Below are 15,771 nucleotides of genomic sequence, written 5' to 3'. Positions count from 1 at the left end.
TTTAAGTTTTATGAATGTAGTTGGAACTGATTTTTGCTATGAGTCAAAGAAGCGAGGCTTTAAAAAATAAAAAGTATCTTTAATAATAAAATGCTGGTTTCACAAAATATGACATCTTTCTTAAACATCATTAAGCATCAGAAATGAAAGACATTGCTTTTCCCAAATACTATGAAAAAGTCAGAAATGTTCATTTTGTTGCCCTGCCATCTACCTTTTCCTAAGGAACCTAGTTTTGACTTTTAGTGTAACACTGACATGCTGCTTATGGTGTCACCTGCACAGAATACATAGAAGCCTGATGGGACAAGGAGAATGAGAGCCTTTCAGCTGGAACTGAAGCTGACCTCAGCACTACGAACTCTATCCAGAATGACAGTGGAAGGAAGAATTACACAAAACGATACCTGAAGGGATTGGGGAAGCAGTCTGGTGCAGAGGGTTTGCCAAGCAGGTACAAGGCCTGAGCTCCATCCTGGCTCTGAAGACTTGTAACCTGGACTTGTAAGCAGGGAGACTGTGGGAGGAGCAGCAGGACGAGCTCCCACCCAGCTAGGTGGGCTCTCCAGGCACTTGTGTCTGGCAAATCAAACAGATTTGCTAGATTCTTCAGCCCTTATCTCTCAGGGCTCTGGTGTTCAAGGCTGCTATCAGAGGTAGGAGCAAGGGGAGGTGTGCATGCTCACAGCTGAGAGCTGTTAGGCACCAAGCACTGAGCTGGAGGCTGAGCCTGGGGGAAGTACCAAGTACTGACCTGCAAACTCTGACTGGAATACCAATTCACAAGTGAGGATTTTTACATTTTCAGTAAGAACTTGCTATCTAAAGTCCAGATGTCTGGGGAAGCAGCTCAGTGGTAGAATGCACAGGACCTGATTAATACTCAGTGCCACAGAAACAAAAGAAAAACAAAAACAAAAGAAAAAGAATTCCAAAGTTCTTCTCAATGTCTTAAAAGCAGATTAAACCCAAAACAAAACCCAGACACAAATGATACGAAGTAACAGGTTTACCCAAATTGTTTCCCTAACTTTTACTTAACTATTATAGAAGGAGAAAGAAGCAGGGTACAAGGCTCTGTGGCGCTGTGAGACCAGACAACCATCAGACTGGTCAGGGCACCATTTCTGCTGTCACGACAGAAGCTTTGCCTTTCCAAGTCCGGTGTATGGTGCTAGGACAAGGCTGGGATGAAGTACTGCAGGGAGACATCTTCATGAAGCAAATCGAAGTAAACAATCCTGTTCTTCACAAGATCTAGGGAGAGAAAAAACAAAACAAAATGCCATTGAGTTTGATGTAGTGTGCAGGTCCTGGGGCTTGAACTTGGGGCCTGAATGTTATCCTAGAGCCTTTTGGCTCAAGGCTATCATTCTACCATTTGAGCCACAGCTAAATGGAGATAGGAGTCTCATGGACTTTCCTGCCCAGGTTGGCACTGGACCTTGATCCTCAGCTTCTTTAGTAGCTAGGATTGTAGGTTTGAGCCACCAGTGCCTGGCCTAAACTACTTTAAAGACCTACTGCAGCACAAATATTTGGATCCCCCAACCCCATGATAGGTTCTACAGGGTCCCTGAAGAGGTCATAGCAGCATGGGCAATCAACCTCCAAAGGACAGAATGAGAGTAATGCAGCCTAGGCCACAGGGAAAACACAGGAGACAGGCTCCCTGGAAAACCACATCTCAAACCAGCACTGCTTCCCAGTGAGTGATGGACATATGCAGAGAGCCAGAGGCTCTGAGCCCCTTGTATCCTGGGACAGGAGAACCACACACTCGACTGAACACCTTCCTTAAACCCGGATGTCCTGGTCATTCTGTGGTCTCTCCTTTGGCTCTCTTCTTTTCTTTCTTAGAAAGGCTGGTCCTTAACAAAGCTACCTAGAAGTTTCTGTTCATTCTAACTGCATAGTAAAGAAGTAAAGGTTTTCTGTTTTGTTTTTGTGCCTGACCTGGGGCTTGAACTCAGGGCATAAACACTGTCCCAGAACTTCCTTTGTTCAAGGCTAGTGTTCTACCACTTGAATCACAGCTCCACCTCCAGCTTTGTTGGGTATAATTTATTAATGGTAAGAGTCTCGTGTATTTTCCTGCCAAGACTGGCTTTGAACCATGATCCTCAGATCTCAGCCTCTGGAGTAGCTAAGATTTCAGGTGTGAGTCACCAGCACCCACCTAATGTATGCTCTAGCCATCCTCCTCCTCTTCCTCCTCCTCCTTTTCAACTTTGCATAGTGCAGACAATGGCTATTCCTCTTCTTAGCTTTGTGCATTGGTGGCTGGAAGTTCAGCCTGAGAGCTACTCTACAAAGAGAAGGCCTTCAAAATCCAGGCCCATTTCCTTTAAGTTGCTTCAACTTTAGGAGCAAAGAAAAACAGAAAGAGCTCTGGAAAGCTCCTGAAAAGATGCCTTGCTCAGTAGATGAAGAGGCTCAGGCCAGTGCTAACCTCAGATTAGAGATTCACTCCAGACTCAAGACCACCATGAACAATCAGCAAGCAAGGAAACTTGGGCATATAAGCACAGTGTAAGTAGACGAGGAAAGGAAACAAAAGACGACACAAAGCAAATCCAGACCTCAGCAAAACTGTGTGTGGAACAAATCTGGTAAGCACAGATGGTCCTGTCCTAGTGACAGCATGTCTGTGGCACAGTCACTGCCCCACAGTCACAGGAAGCCACCCATCCGCCATTGCCTGCCCTCACCCAGAGCCCCACTGAGACAGCCCTGCTGCCATTTCTAGGCATTTCAGAACCCAGGAAAATTTAAAGGCCTGCTCCTCAAGAAAGCTTACTTTGCATTTATAAGACTACATGTGAGGGGCTGGGAAGGTGGCTCAGTGGCAAGAAAAAGCGAGAAGTGGCGCTGTGGCTCATGTGGTAGAGTGCTAGCCTTGAGCTGAAGAGCTGAGGGGCAGCGCCCAGGCCCAGAGTTCAGGCCCCACAACCGACAAAAAAAAAAAAAAGACTGCATGTGATACTACAGTATTAGACTAGAGATTACTGATGTTAAGAAAACAGAGAAGAAAACTTACTGCATACGGCCTTGGTAGGGTTCACTTGCTGTCCTGCAAGAAACTGTAGGAGCTTCTTGATTTCTATGTGCACTTCAGTCAGCTCCCCGGGGCTTCTGTCTCTACAACTCTGAGAGGCTAAAAACAGGAATGTGTTTAAGTATATCACCAGAGGCATATTTGCTTAAATAAATGATTCACCCTCCCATTCCTCTTGCACCCCAGAGGGAACTCATTAAACAAGCATTTGCTAAATCCTTAGTATTTAAAATACTAGGATAATTTTCAAGAGATCCTCACTTCAAGGCACTTTGAAATGCTTCAATTTCCCCTGTAGGTAAAAAAAAATTGTATTACTCACTATGAACTTAAAACCTGAAATACACATAATCAGTGCAAGGCCTCCCACTCTACAGTAGAATACACAAAGAAAACAGCCTAACAACTCCTAGGGAGGTAGAGAAAATGAAGTCCCATTTTGTGTTTATTAAAATAAACTAAGTGAGAGGCTGGGAATGTGCCTAGTGGAAGAGTGCTTGCCTAGCACACATGAAGTCCAGGGTTTGATTCCTCAGTACCACATAAACAGACAAAAGCCGGCAGCAGCTCTGTGGCTCAAGTAGTAGAGTGCTAGCCTTGAGCAAAAGAAGCTCAGGGTTAGTGCCCAGGCCCTGAGTTCAAGACCCAGGACTGGCAAATAAAGTGAGTAATTTTACACAGCAATGTCCAACCTTTAGAAAGATCTCACTATGTCCTTCACTATTTAATAAAACCCCTCTGCAAGATTAGGCTCACAGTTGTGTCTACACACAAACAGACCTTAATTTCAGGATGACCTAGGCCTAACTGATGTTTGGGAATAGACTTGCATCAGAAAATGATGTTTCCATCTCTGGCAGATACTTTTCTTGGGTCCTCTGTCTGCCTCTACTTCAGCTCAGCCTCCAACACACCTGGGCTGTGTGTTAAGTTGTTGAATGGCCCCTCTTCACTGCTGACTGGGTGAGAGATGAGAAATGTATTTTGAACCTTCTCATCTAACTAGAATGACTAAAGAAGGAGAAAATACAAAATGTATTTATCCTTCTGATTCCATGCCAGGAGAAACAGAAGCAGCAGAAGGGATCTGATCTGAGAGGACACCTAGCACAACCAAACTCCAAGCAGGAGGAGCTTGCATAGGCCCCCAAATGCCTGGGACTGTCTGTCCCCAGTTGTAGGGACAGACAGTCCCATCTTGTTCCTCTCCTACAGACCAAAGCTAACAGAATCCCAACCTTCTCACACTAAGGGAACTCAATGCCTATGCTATCTGAAACACTTTATCAAAACCAAGATGTGACCCACGAGAAAACTTACCTAATGGAGGGTTTCCAAGACCCTTAAAATGAGTGGTAACACATACTAATTCAGTTTCTATCTTCAAGTTCAATTCTCCATTTAGGTTTGCTTCAATAACCTGAAAATTGAGTAAACTGAGTATCGTAAGATGGTCTTGACATAGGGAAAAGAAATGCAAAAAAAAAAAAAAAACAACCCTGAGATTGGTTTCCACAAAACAGGATGACAAGTGACCCCACAAAAACCTTACCTTGCGATTCATCAAGGCCCTCCCGTATGAACCACAGAGAGAAGATAAGTCCTGAGAGCCCAGAACCCAGAACCCTTCACGTAACAAAGCTGCCCCGATGGGGAGCTCAGTAAGCACCTTGCCTGACTCTGGGACGGGGCAAGTGTTCTGGGGCCAGACAGAGCATCAGGGTTCTGGTAGGAGCAAGCCCCTACATTGCAAAGGCACAAAGTGAAGCAAGATCCCCAAGTGAACAGGACAGACACCTTGGGAACCAAGAGAAGAAATGTCACAAGGGGAAATGATGATTGGATCACAGAAAACCTAGAGGGTGACTATAGGACAGGCAGATTTTAACATTCTGTGGTTATAAAGCCAAAGAATCATCTGGATCCACTCCCCTATCCACTGCCTCCTTTTCTTTTTTTTCTTTTTCTAGGTCTGAGCCAGTACTTGAACTCAGCACTTACTGCTGCTTTCGCTCATTGGCTAGCACTCTTACCAACTGAGCCATGCCTCCATCTCCTCCACTGCCTCTTGAAGGAATGAAACATCCCTTAGTAAAGGAATGTGATTCAATCACATAAAAGATATTCAGGCCTGAAGCATGGTAGTGTGTTGTACAAATTCATCAAACCATCTGCTCTTACTAGACATTTAACACACTGAGACCCATTTGCATGCCCACATGCCAAAAAATGCCATTTCCAGGCTCAGTTCTGGGGTGCTGTGGAGTTACCAATACTGGGCACTGCAGTGTGGCTAAGGCTGCCTCCCTCCCTTCTCCCCCAGCAGGGTCCTCTCTGACTAATCTCCCTGCCCTGAGACTGTCCCCACAGGTATCTTTTCATGTTTCCCTCCCCATACAACCATAAAGGATTTTTTAGACTGCTAACTTCGCTCACGAGATGCTGATTTCTCCTCTATATGTGGGCTCTTGCCCACTGTGAGGCCCAGCAGGTCTGAGTTCATCTGCACTTTATGTAAGCATTCTTCCAACCAGTACTATGAGCAGACCACCTAAACCAGAAAGATGAGCACACCCATCTGCTTTCACAGGGCCGTCCACATGTGGGGCTGTCCTCAAAGTGCCCCAGAGAAGGCAGAGGCCCAGGAGAGGAGGTCTTCCTGTCCACACAGCTCTGCTGGGGTCTGTGTTTTAGAAATAGCTAACATTCCTCATCTTATATCTTAAAATTGCTGTTCTCTGAGTCTTTCTCATTCCAGAAACAAAACAAAAAAGGATTTCTGAAGTTAAATGAGCTCTTATTCCTGAGCCTTTCACATTAGAAACTAAGTTCCCCCATTCACTCACTGCTAATCCAGTACACTTACCTTTGAATAAAAAAAAGTACTCATTTTTAGCTTTTCTCTTTCATTAATTCAAAAAATATAACCCTAACTACTCTGGAGGCTGAGATCTAAGGATCACAGATTTAAGCCAGCCTAGGCTGGCTTACCTCCCATTACTTCCCATTAATCACTCAATTTTAGAAAACAGTTTGTTTTTAAATTAACCACTACAAAACTGGAAGTAGCACTGTTGCTCAAGTAGTAGAGCACTACCCTTGAGCACAAAGAGGCTCAAGGACAGTGCCCAGGTCCTGAGTTTAAGACCCACAACCAACACACACACACACAAAAAAAAGAAATGAAACAACTCTTGTGAATGTCTGGGTGGTGATGTAGATTCTATAAAGCTGACCTATGACATCCATAAATTCTCAGGGCATAAAAAAGTGATTTGGAAATAATAAAAACCCACTGCAACTAGATGCACCTGAGGCTTACGTGCTCTCTGTGCACAGGAAAGCATTCAATTTTTTGAAAAAACTAACAACCAACCAATTTCCTGACTATCAGCAACTCATGTTTGTTTCCAAATGCAGCTTACCCCATCTACACAGTCAGTTCCCTGAATGTCAGGATAAGATCTGACTTCAACGATTCTCTTCATAATTGCTGAGTGCCAGCGATCTGTTCAGGTTACCCACCATAAACTTTAAGTTCACAAGTGAAAAATGTTCCATCGCTGACCTCTACACCATATTCCCTTGAATTTTATTCTTTCTTGAATTTTATTGTTAAGGTTGATATACAGAGGGGTTACAGTTACAAAAGTAAGGTGATGAGTACATCCTTGTTGAACAGTGTCACCCCTCCTTCATTTTCTCCTCTTATTCTGTCTTGTGAAGCTGTTTCTGGCCTCCCATTTGAACTCACTCACAGCATAGATCACTCACTGAGCACTGTCTCAGGACAGGTCTGAAGAAAGGCAGCATGGATACACCTAAAGGCTGGTCAGAAAGGCAATGCAGGGACCCCAGCCAGACCTCTGGAACCAAACCTCTATGCAGGGGACTCACATGTCTTGTTCTGAAGCAATGCCTCAGAACAAGGTAACACCTGCACCTTTTCCCTCCGAGAGCCACAGATAACCCACCCCTACAGGCACTTCTTCCACTGAATAAAGTAAATGTGGGAGCGTGATGAGTCCTACTTCCCTAATTCTACTGCCTGTTATCTCCACAGGCAGAGCTGTTGTTATGCAAGCAGATGCCATTCTGTCTCTGGCTAATCTATCTCAACAACAGCCACTCTCCAAGTCTTTAAAGTACACCAGAAAACAGAGGAAACTTCTGATGATTTTACCTCCCCTGCCCTTCCTTCTATTTTGCTGACTCATCTTCATAGAAGAGAAAGAACAAACAAATAGATCCTCCCATTAATTGCCCAGCCTTCTCCCCTGGGCCACTCTCAACCTCCCAAGGTCCCAGGGTATACCCAAAGGAGCCAGCCTGGCAACTGGATCAACAGCATGCAGCTGCCAGCAGACGCAACAGTCAAGACAAACACACCATGCTTCATGAGAAGCAGATGTTGGATCCACTAAGCTCTGTGAAGATTAAGTTACATAGGGAAAACTCTCGGAATGAGTACAATGTCAGCACTGCTACTAAGCAGGGAAACAAATAGCCCATGAACACTTTCTAGGCTTCAAGTAACTTTTTGTTGTTGGTGACAGTGGTCTTGGAGCTTGAACTCCGGGCCTGGGCCCTGTCCTTGAGCTTTTTTGCTCAAGGCTAGTGCTCTTCCATATTGAGCCACAGCTTCCAGATTTGGGGTGGTTAATTGAGGATAAGACTCTCATGGACATTCCTGCCCAGGTTGGCTTCGAACAACGATCCTCAGATCTCAGCCTGAGTAGCTAGGATTATAGGCATGAGCTACAAGCACCTGGCTACAAGTAACTTTTATAATCTAAAGATTATAACTTGAAACTGTCCCTCTTGACCCATGCAGCAGTACTGATTATAACCTAAATGACAGCTCAACCCTGAGAACTAGGCCACAAACATTAGAGGAGAGTTTCTGTCAGAGGCTGGCAGTTCAGGAGAAAACACAAGACAGATCAGTAAAGAGCTTCCCACCAAGGAGTGGGGAAACAAAACAATGGTGATGGCTCAGTGCTTTTCAGGAGATGACAGATGCAAGAAACTGCAAGAAGCAGCTGCAAACAGCAGTGGAAAAGAAGATCAGAGGTTCACATTGACCGAGTAGACTGTCACTTGTAAAAGATACAGAGACATAGGAAACATAGTTCTGGGGCGAGTGAAGGAAGGGTTCAGGATGAGCTCAGATGTGAATGAGGACAATCCACACAGTCCCTATCACCTGCCATGCTGTGGTGTTTTTGTGAATGTGGCTGAGGGAGACCGTCACAAAATAAAACACATAAAAGTGCCCATTGGGTGGGTGCCAGCCCTGCTGGACTCACTACTGGGGTCTGAGGGCCTCTGTCCACAGCTCACTGAATGATAGGAGGACACTGCACCCATTCTCAATCACATCACTAATTCATCTTGTAACTCCAAAGAGTGTGCTTCCTATGCATGATGCTGGGATCAAACAAACATGAGAGAAGAGTTCCTTTCAGAGGATGGCAGCTCAGGAGGAGTACAAGACAGTGACAGACTTACAGCACACACAGGATCATCATAAAACCAAAAAGAAAAGATGTAGCACTCTGCTCAAAATGTAAGGAAAGAACCACTGGACACATCCTTAACATAAATATAGTCATAGGGGATTAAGAATAGATATGAAGGCTTCCCCAGTCAATGTGGGCTGAAAAACAGTAGAACTGGTTTCTACCTGCCATTGTGATAAGGTCTGTTCACTAGGTGAGGTCAGATTCTCACAAGTCAGGCCTCAAGAATGGGCGCCCTCTACCAGGGCATGGAGCCACAGGCAGGCTGTTTTCCAGGACGAGCAGTTTGTGCAAACTAGACCTCATTCAAAGATTCTTTGTTAAAAAAGTTACAACTTACAAGGTGATTGCTGATATTTTTCATTTTTTCCACAATATTTTTCATAGTCTTCAAAACCGGCAAATAAATACTAACCTATAAAACCAATAAGAGAAATCCTAAATATTAAAAATATTAATATGCTCAGTAGTGGCAGGGGCTCATAATTAATACTGGATTCATATGTGCTTAAGAATTCGGGGGGGGGGTTGGCTGTGTGTCAGCCCTGAGGCTTCAACTCAGGGCCTGAGCATTGTCCTTGAGCATTTTTGCTCAAGGCTAGTGCTCTACCACTTGAGCCACAGCTACATTTCCAACTTTTTGGTGGTTAATTGGAGATAAGAGTCTCATAAACTTTTCTGCCCCAGCTGGCTTTGAACCAAAATAATCAGATCTTAGCCTTCTTCCTGACTATCTAGGATTACCAGTGTTAGCCACTGCCACCCAGCTTGAAATTCTGTTCTTAAAATTTCTGAATAAACTTTTTCTAAATATGAAAAGCAAAGCAACTTTAAAAACCTCACTGACTTACAGGTGTTAGAGCCAAATTAAAGATCTGAAATGCCTGCCTCTAGTTACCCAGGCAACTAAATCTCCAGAGACATTCTTTGAGTTTAAGGACTATGGCACTTCAGTTGAGATATCGATATACAGATCCTCAGGGAACTAAAACTAAGTACTTAGAGAGCCCCAGGTCTCAGGGGCCTTTTCTGTACTGTGTGCAAGTAGTTACTGCAACTCACCTGGGGCCAGGTTACCTACAGCTCTTTGCAAAATGTCAGCATTTTCCAAGGCAGTGTAGATGTCTTCTAGTGAAAGTCAATAAATAAATTGTGAGCAAGAGATAAAGAACCAGCAGGAGCCAGTCAATGGCTCATGCCTGTAATCCTAGCTGCTTAGAAGGCTGAGACATGGTGAGCTGTGTTCAAAGGCAGACAGGGCAGGAAAGTCGTTGAGATTCTTATCTCCAATTAACCACCAAAAATCGTGTAGTGTAGCCATGGCTCAAGTAGCAGAGTACCAGCCTTGAATGAAAAAGCTAAGGGACAACACCAGGCCCTGAGTTCAAGCCTCAGTACTAGCTTGAAAATTTTTTAAACAGTGGGGAAGGGGAGGGAGGCAAAAGACCCTCTGATGTCATCTTTCTTTCCAGTGCCTATGGGTTCTTAGTAGGACAATTAACCCAAGTTCTTAAGCCACCAAAAATGCCTTGTGTGATCCACCTACACATATCCCCTCATCAAGCACTACCAAACACAGAGTGGTACCTAAGCCCAAGAAGTCTAATGATTATGGGCTGTCTTTCAAATATAGCTTCAGTTTTGTTTCGCTTAAAGGCCATTACTGAGTAAGACAGTCTTTCTCCTATGTATCAAATCTACGGTGTTTCTATTGCATGCAACAACAATTCTTTAAGAGGATTTCTGTAAGTAACACATGGCAGATTTTCTTAAAGAATTAAAAAAAAAATAAATATCATGCCAGGAGAGGTGGCTCATGTGTGTATCCTAATTACTCAGGAGACTGAGATCTGGAGGACTACAGTGCAAAGCCAGCAATAAAGTCCTCAAGATTCCATTTCCAATTACTCAACAAAAAGCTAGGCTGGAGACATGGCTCAAGTGGTAGAATGCCAACCATGAGCAAGTGTGAGACCCTGAGTTCAAGCCCCATCCCAGGATACAAACAAACAAGGAATATCACTTTCTTTCATACATTGGAGAATTCAGGTCTGGCCTTTTAATAAGGTTGGACAACAGAACTGTAAGCATCACTTACATCAGAGTCCGGAACCAAAGGTTCTTGTAGGTCCTTCCACAATTTTCTAGGAATAATGTTTATGGGGATGTCATGTGTCACGATTCGATTGCTGCTTGATACAGATAACTGCTAAGAAAGATTTAAAAAAAAATTTGTATGCTGTCACTATTGAAAACAAAATTAAAACCAAAAAATTGAGTGGAAAAAATTTGAAATCCCAAGTCTAAGTAGACTGTTCTCAATTCCACTCAAAGTCCAATCACCCACATTGATGGGCATGTTCTATTCTGAGCTGAGTAGCTGAGAAGTATACAAGACAGTAAGGCCCTAGATGTTCCAGTGGAACCAATATTTTGGTAAGAAAGCAAAGAAACCAGTCAACAGGAGACACTCATTACAGCCTTGCAAAAACAGAAGGTGACCAGGATGAGTGAACAAAACAAACAGGTTTACAACTATTTATATTTCCTCCAGGCCAAGACCCCTGAAGGCATTTTAGAAACCCTGTTTCTGCTACTCACCAGCTCTACAGAGACAGTAAGGCAGGGAAAGTATTTATTGGTTAACTTGATTTTCAAGGTTCTAGCATTCTGTACAGTCTTCAAGGCTCGAGATAAGTTTTCAGACGTTAGTTCTAAATAAATCTCATTGTTGTCTGCAGAGACACCTTCCATTTGAAATTCGCTGAAAAAGTTCTCCTACCAGAAGAAAGAAAACAAGAAGCTGTGGGCTCTCTAGCCACAGCAGGAGGAGTCTGAGGGCCTCCAGAAGCTCTTGCTTACCTGCTCTAGCTCACACCACATGCTCACCCCTCCACTGGCCAGCTTGTCTGAGAGGATGAAGTTCAATTTATCTGGGCGGATGCGGAGGGTGCAGATTTTAGCAAGCTTGGCAATCATGTTACTGACTCCTAGAGCAAGAAGGAAAGAAAGGTGTTACTACAATATGCATTAGCTGTGCAGAATAAGCATAATGTGAATTATCAGATTTTCTTTAAAACCTCCTAATATTTTGCACTATCTACTGTGACTTTTATGCACTACAAGCACATTTCCTATGTATTCAACATTAAATAAAGTTGAATGAAACTTACAGAATGAAAATTGCTATCTCTACATGACCCATGTTTAAATGAGAGTATGAAATAAATGTGTGATAAAACAGTGAAAGTGATTTGTCATACTATACAAAGAGCTATCCTCAATTATGAATTGATATAATCTTAGTTAATAGAATACAAATCTGCAACGATATCTTTTCTAATACTTTTGTACTCTTTTTTTGTTGTTCCAGTCTTGGGTCTTGAACTCAAGACTGGAACTCAAGACTAGTACTCTACCATTTGAGCCACACCTCCACTTCTGGCTTCTCTGGTGGCTAATCAGAAAGAATAATCTCCCTGGACTTTCCTGCCTGGGCTGGCTTTTAACCTTGGTATTCAGATCTCAGTTTCCTGAGCCACTAGTACCCAGCTTTTTTTTTTTTTTTTTGGTCTATCCTGGGGCTTGAACTCAGGGCCAGATTGCTGTCTCTGAGCTCTTTTGCTCAAGGCCTGCACTCTACCACTTTGAGCTACAGGATCACTTCAAATCTTCTGGTGGTTAATTAGAGATAAGGGTTTCACAGACTTTTCTGCCTAGGCTAGCTTCAAACCTTAATGCTCATATCTCAGCCTCCTGAGTAGCTAGGATTACAGGTGTGAACCACCAGTGTCCAGCCCAAATTATTTTTAAGACTGTGATTATTTTTTAATTGTGAAAGGTTGAATATTTCTGTTGCCTTCATTTTCATCTTCTCTAATTTAATAAATGGCCTTACATTGAAAATTGTAAATATATATACATATATCTATCAACAATTTAGAAATTATTGGCTTTTCTGTCCTTCAACTTGGGTATAAGTTAGCATAAGATCAAGAGGTGTAGAACCATACTTTTATTATAAAAATACAAGATAACCATACTTTCCTGAGCAATTTGCTGTTATCTAGGCTTTGCTTAAATGTTTCATCTGGGATTTAATCTTTAGTTTACTCAACACTTTCTTGGGTGAATTTGATTGCACTGCTAATTTTCATAAATGGATTCCTTTTCAACATTTAAGTTTTACATAAAGTTTTAAATTGATCCGACTAGAAAGAAAAACTTATTTTTAAGGTTGTTGTGATGTTTCCCTTTTGTATAGTCACTATTAAAAGGTGCTAGATCTGACCTCTTGCTCTCACTTAAAAAGACCATCAATGACGTCAGTGGGAACATTGTCGAATTGTGGAGCATCACGTTATGAAAGTAGTTAAACCATATCGATAATTTAAAAAAAAAAAAAAGGCGTTGGTGGTTCACACCTGTTATCCTAACTCTTGAGGAGACTGAGATCTGAGGTCAGTGGTTTGAAGCCAGAGTAGGAAGGTCTGTGATAGTCTTATCTTCAACTAACCAACAAGAAACCAGCGTGGCTGTGGCTCAAGTGAAAGAGTGTGAACCTTAAGCAGAAAGCTCGGGGTCCGCGCCCAGACTCTGAGTTCGAGCCTCAGGACTGGCACACACACAAAAGTGATGCATATGGTTGAAGAACTAATTCCTCAGATCCGACTTGAAATAGTTCTTCAATACCGCTGCCATCACGCCGGTTTCCCGACAACCACTGCGCTGGGCAGTGCTCAGGAGGGAAACTGAGGCTGGGGGACTAACCAGGTACCATACATCCAGCACAAACTAAGGAGGCGGCAGAGCACTCCAGGCCAGGATGGGCGCGCTGGGCAGCGGGAGGAGCCGGGGCCGAGGCCCGGGGTTGGTGAAGATGCCCGCGGGGTGACGGCCGGCGGCGGCCCACGGCGCCCGCGGCGCTGCTCCGCTCTCGGGGCGCTGCCGCTCGCACCCAGCCTCCTCGGCCCTCGCCCGCCTCCGCCCCGCCCAGCTCCCCGCAGCCTCCCGGGCTCACGCGTGAAGTGATTCAGACAGGCCGCGTCCACGATCTTGGCTCGGAACTTCATAGCGGCCACCAGGCCCCACGGCGCAGAGGCGCCCAACACGCACGCGCCAGCGCCAGCGCGCGCCCTCAGCGTCCCCTCCGGAAGCGCGCCCGTGCGCACGGTAGTTCCGCCTGGGTCCCGCGGACAGAGGTTCCGGGTCAAACGCTGCCCGCGTCCGACTCCCTGCACCCAAAGCCTGGTTTGCTTTGCTTCTTTTCGTCCTTTCTAACTTCCTTTTCTTTTCTGTTTCCCCTTCCTCTATCTCCTCCGTCTTTCTTCCCCTCCTCTGTCTCATTCTTCCCCCCACTCCCGTCTCCACCCCAGGGTACAACTTTTAAGGTGTGAAAATCCGTTGAAACATTTTCAAGTTTGAACATATTACAAGTAGCTCTTTTTCTTCTTTTCTTTTCTTTCTGTCAGTCGTGGGGCTTAAACTCTAGGCTTGGGCACTGTCCCTGAGCTCTTCAGCTCAAGGCTAGCGCTCTACTACTTTGAGCCACAGCATCACTTCTGGTTTTCTGGTGGTTAATTGGAGATAAGAGTCTCACGGACTTTCCTGCCCTGGCTGGCTTTGAACCTTCATCCTCAGATCTCAGCCTCCTGAGTAGCTAGGATCACAGGCGTGAGCCACCAGCGCCTAGTTTACTGAGTAATTATTTAAGACTGGATGCTTAGCTGGGCACCAGTGGCTCACCCCTGTAATCCCAGCTACTCAGAAGGCTGAGATCTGAGGATTGCAGTTTGAAGCCAGCTCTGGGAGGAAAATTCTTGAAACTAAGATTTTCAGTTAAGCGGCAGAGTTTTCTAAGGCAATTATTAACCTCAGGGCTTAATGATTCAGGCACACAATGATTGAGAGACCAGTGTTTGGTACTGTTGCTTAGGTTTGCCTGTTGGGGAATGCAATTTCCTACCCTAATCTTGTCTTAGAAAATGAACTACACTAACCCATATATGCAAAATAAAATGTTAAGACATATATTCTACTAGCTCCCATATATATATATGTATATATATATATGTATATATATATATGTTGGGAGCTAGCAGAATAACTTCTTTATAGCTGCAGAGATAGTAAACTCCACCTGGCTAAATCTCATGCCTTCACTAGCTGTCACCCCAAATTTCACTTGGCTTGACATCTTTCAAGTGCTTGCTTCTCTTCACCAGTCCCTGGGGTCAGAGGAGTGATTATTTATGGACCTGTTGTTAGCAGTTAATGTCAGGGAAAGAAAAATATTCCCTGGGGAAATAAACTGGCACTGCACAGAGGCTCAGCATCAAATCTGAAAGGTAATATATGTTGCTTTTATTCAGGAGAATGATATAAAAGGAAATGCATACCCTCCAGCAGCATGAGTGAATGTCTTCTGAGAACTCTCCTCATATCAGGAATGGGTTTCCACTTAGACTGATCTCCAAAGACTCTTCAAAATATTTGAGATACCTCAAAAAAACCCTATAGCTTTGGGGTTTTTTGGGGGGGTTGTTTTCATTTTGTTATTGTTCTGGCATTACTGCTTGAACTCAGGACCTGGGCACTATCCCTCAGCTTTTTCACTTGAGGCTAATTCTCTATAACTTGAGCACACTTCCACTTCTGGCTTTTTGCTGGTCAATTGGAGATAAGAGTCTTTCAGATTTGTCAGATCTAGTTGGTTTCAAACCATGATTCTCAGATCTTAGTCTTCTGAACGGCTAGGATTACTGTGCCTGGCAGTTGTTAGTAGTTTTTTAAAGAAGACTTGCATTTCATAAAATGCATCAAATTATCTGCAAATAGTCATGGCTAGAATTCCTGGCTAGTTTTATCTCTAATTTAAAAATTATCTGTTTCTTCTCTTATGGCATTGTCCAGTGCCTCTAGACCACGCAACAATGGTAAAGGGAGATAAATAAGATGTCATGGTGATGATAACTATGGAATAAGACCATCCTCTCCCAAATACGAAAAACATTTCTGAAGACTAGTGCTAGTGGTTCACAGCAATAATCCTGGATACTCTTGAGTCTGAGATCTCAGGATCTCAGTTTGAAGCCAGCCCAGGCAGACAAATCCAAGAGACTGTCATCTCTAATTCATAACAAAAAGTTGGAAATAGAAGTGTGTCTCAAGAGGTAGAGTTCCAGCTTTAAG

The 15,771-nt window shown here is 43.8% G+C and overlaps 1 protein-coding gene across 5 annotated transcripts; it reads right to left on the bottom strand.

Moving 5' to 3' along the window:
• Window positions 1–58: 58 nt before the first annotated feature.
• On the bottom strand, window positions 59–13,708 carry Hus1 (HUS1 checkpoint clamp component). 5 transcript variants are annotated; one of them, XM_070014543.1, is made up of 8 exons: window positions 13,601–13,708; window positions 11,443–11,570; window positions 11,182–11,358; window positions 10,679–10,789; window positions 8,921–8,995; window positions 4,379–4,478; window positions 3,041–3,157; window positions 59–1,257 (listed from the first exon to the last, which is right to left on the bottom strand). In XM_070014543.1, the coding sequence occupies exons 1-8, from the start codon at window positions 13,650–13,652 to the stop codon at window positions 1,175–1,177; spliced, it is 843 nt and encodes a 280-aa protein (XP_069870644.1). In that variant the 5' UTR covers window positions 13,653–13,708; the 3' UTR covers window positions 59–1,174. The 5 variants fall into 5 exon arrangements, with proteins under 5 accessions (XP_069870644.1, XP_069870645.1, XP_069870646.1 ...); XM_070014544.1 differs by having other exon boundaries at window positions 10,679–10,786; XM_070014545.1 differs by lacking the exon at window positions 8,921–8,995.
• Between the last annotated feature and the right edge of the window lie 2,063 nt (window positions 13,709–15,771).

This window comes from Dipodomys merriami, unplaced genomic scaffold, assembly GCF_024711535.1.
Source record: "Dipodomys merriami isolate MVZ:Mamm:240054 unplaced genomic scaffold, mDipMer1.0.p SCAF_98, whole genome shotgun sequence".
Classification (NCBI taxonomy): domain Eukaryota; kingdom Metazoa; phylum Chordata; class Mammalia; order Rodentia; family Heteromyidae; genus Dipodomys; species Dipodomys merriami.
The sequence above is the reverse complement of the archived record's forward strand: the minus strand, read 5'-3'. Positions and strand labels throughout refer to the sequence as shown.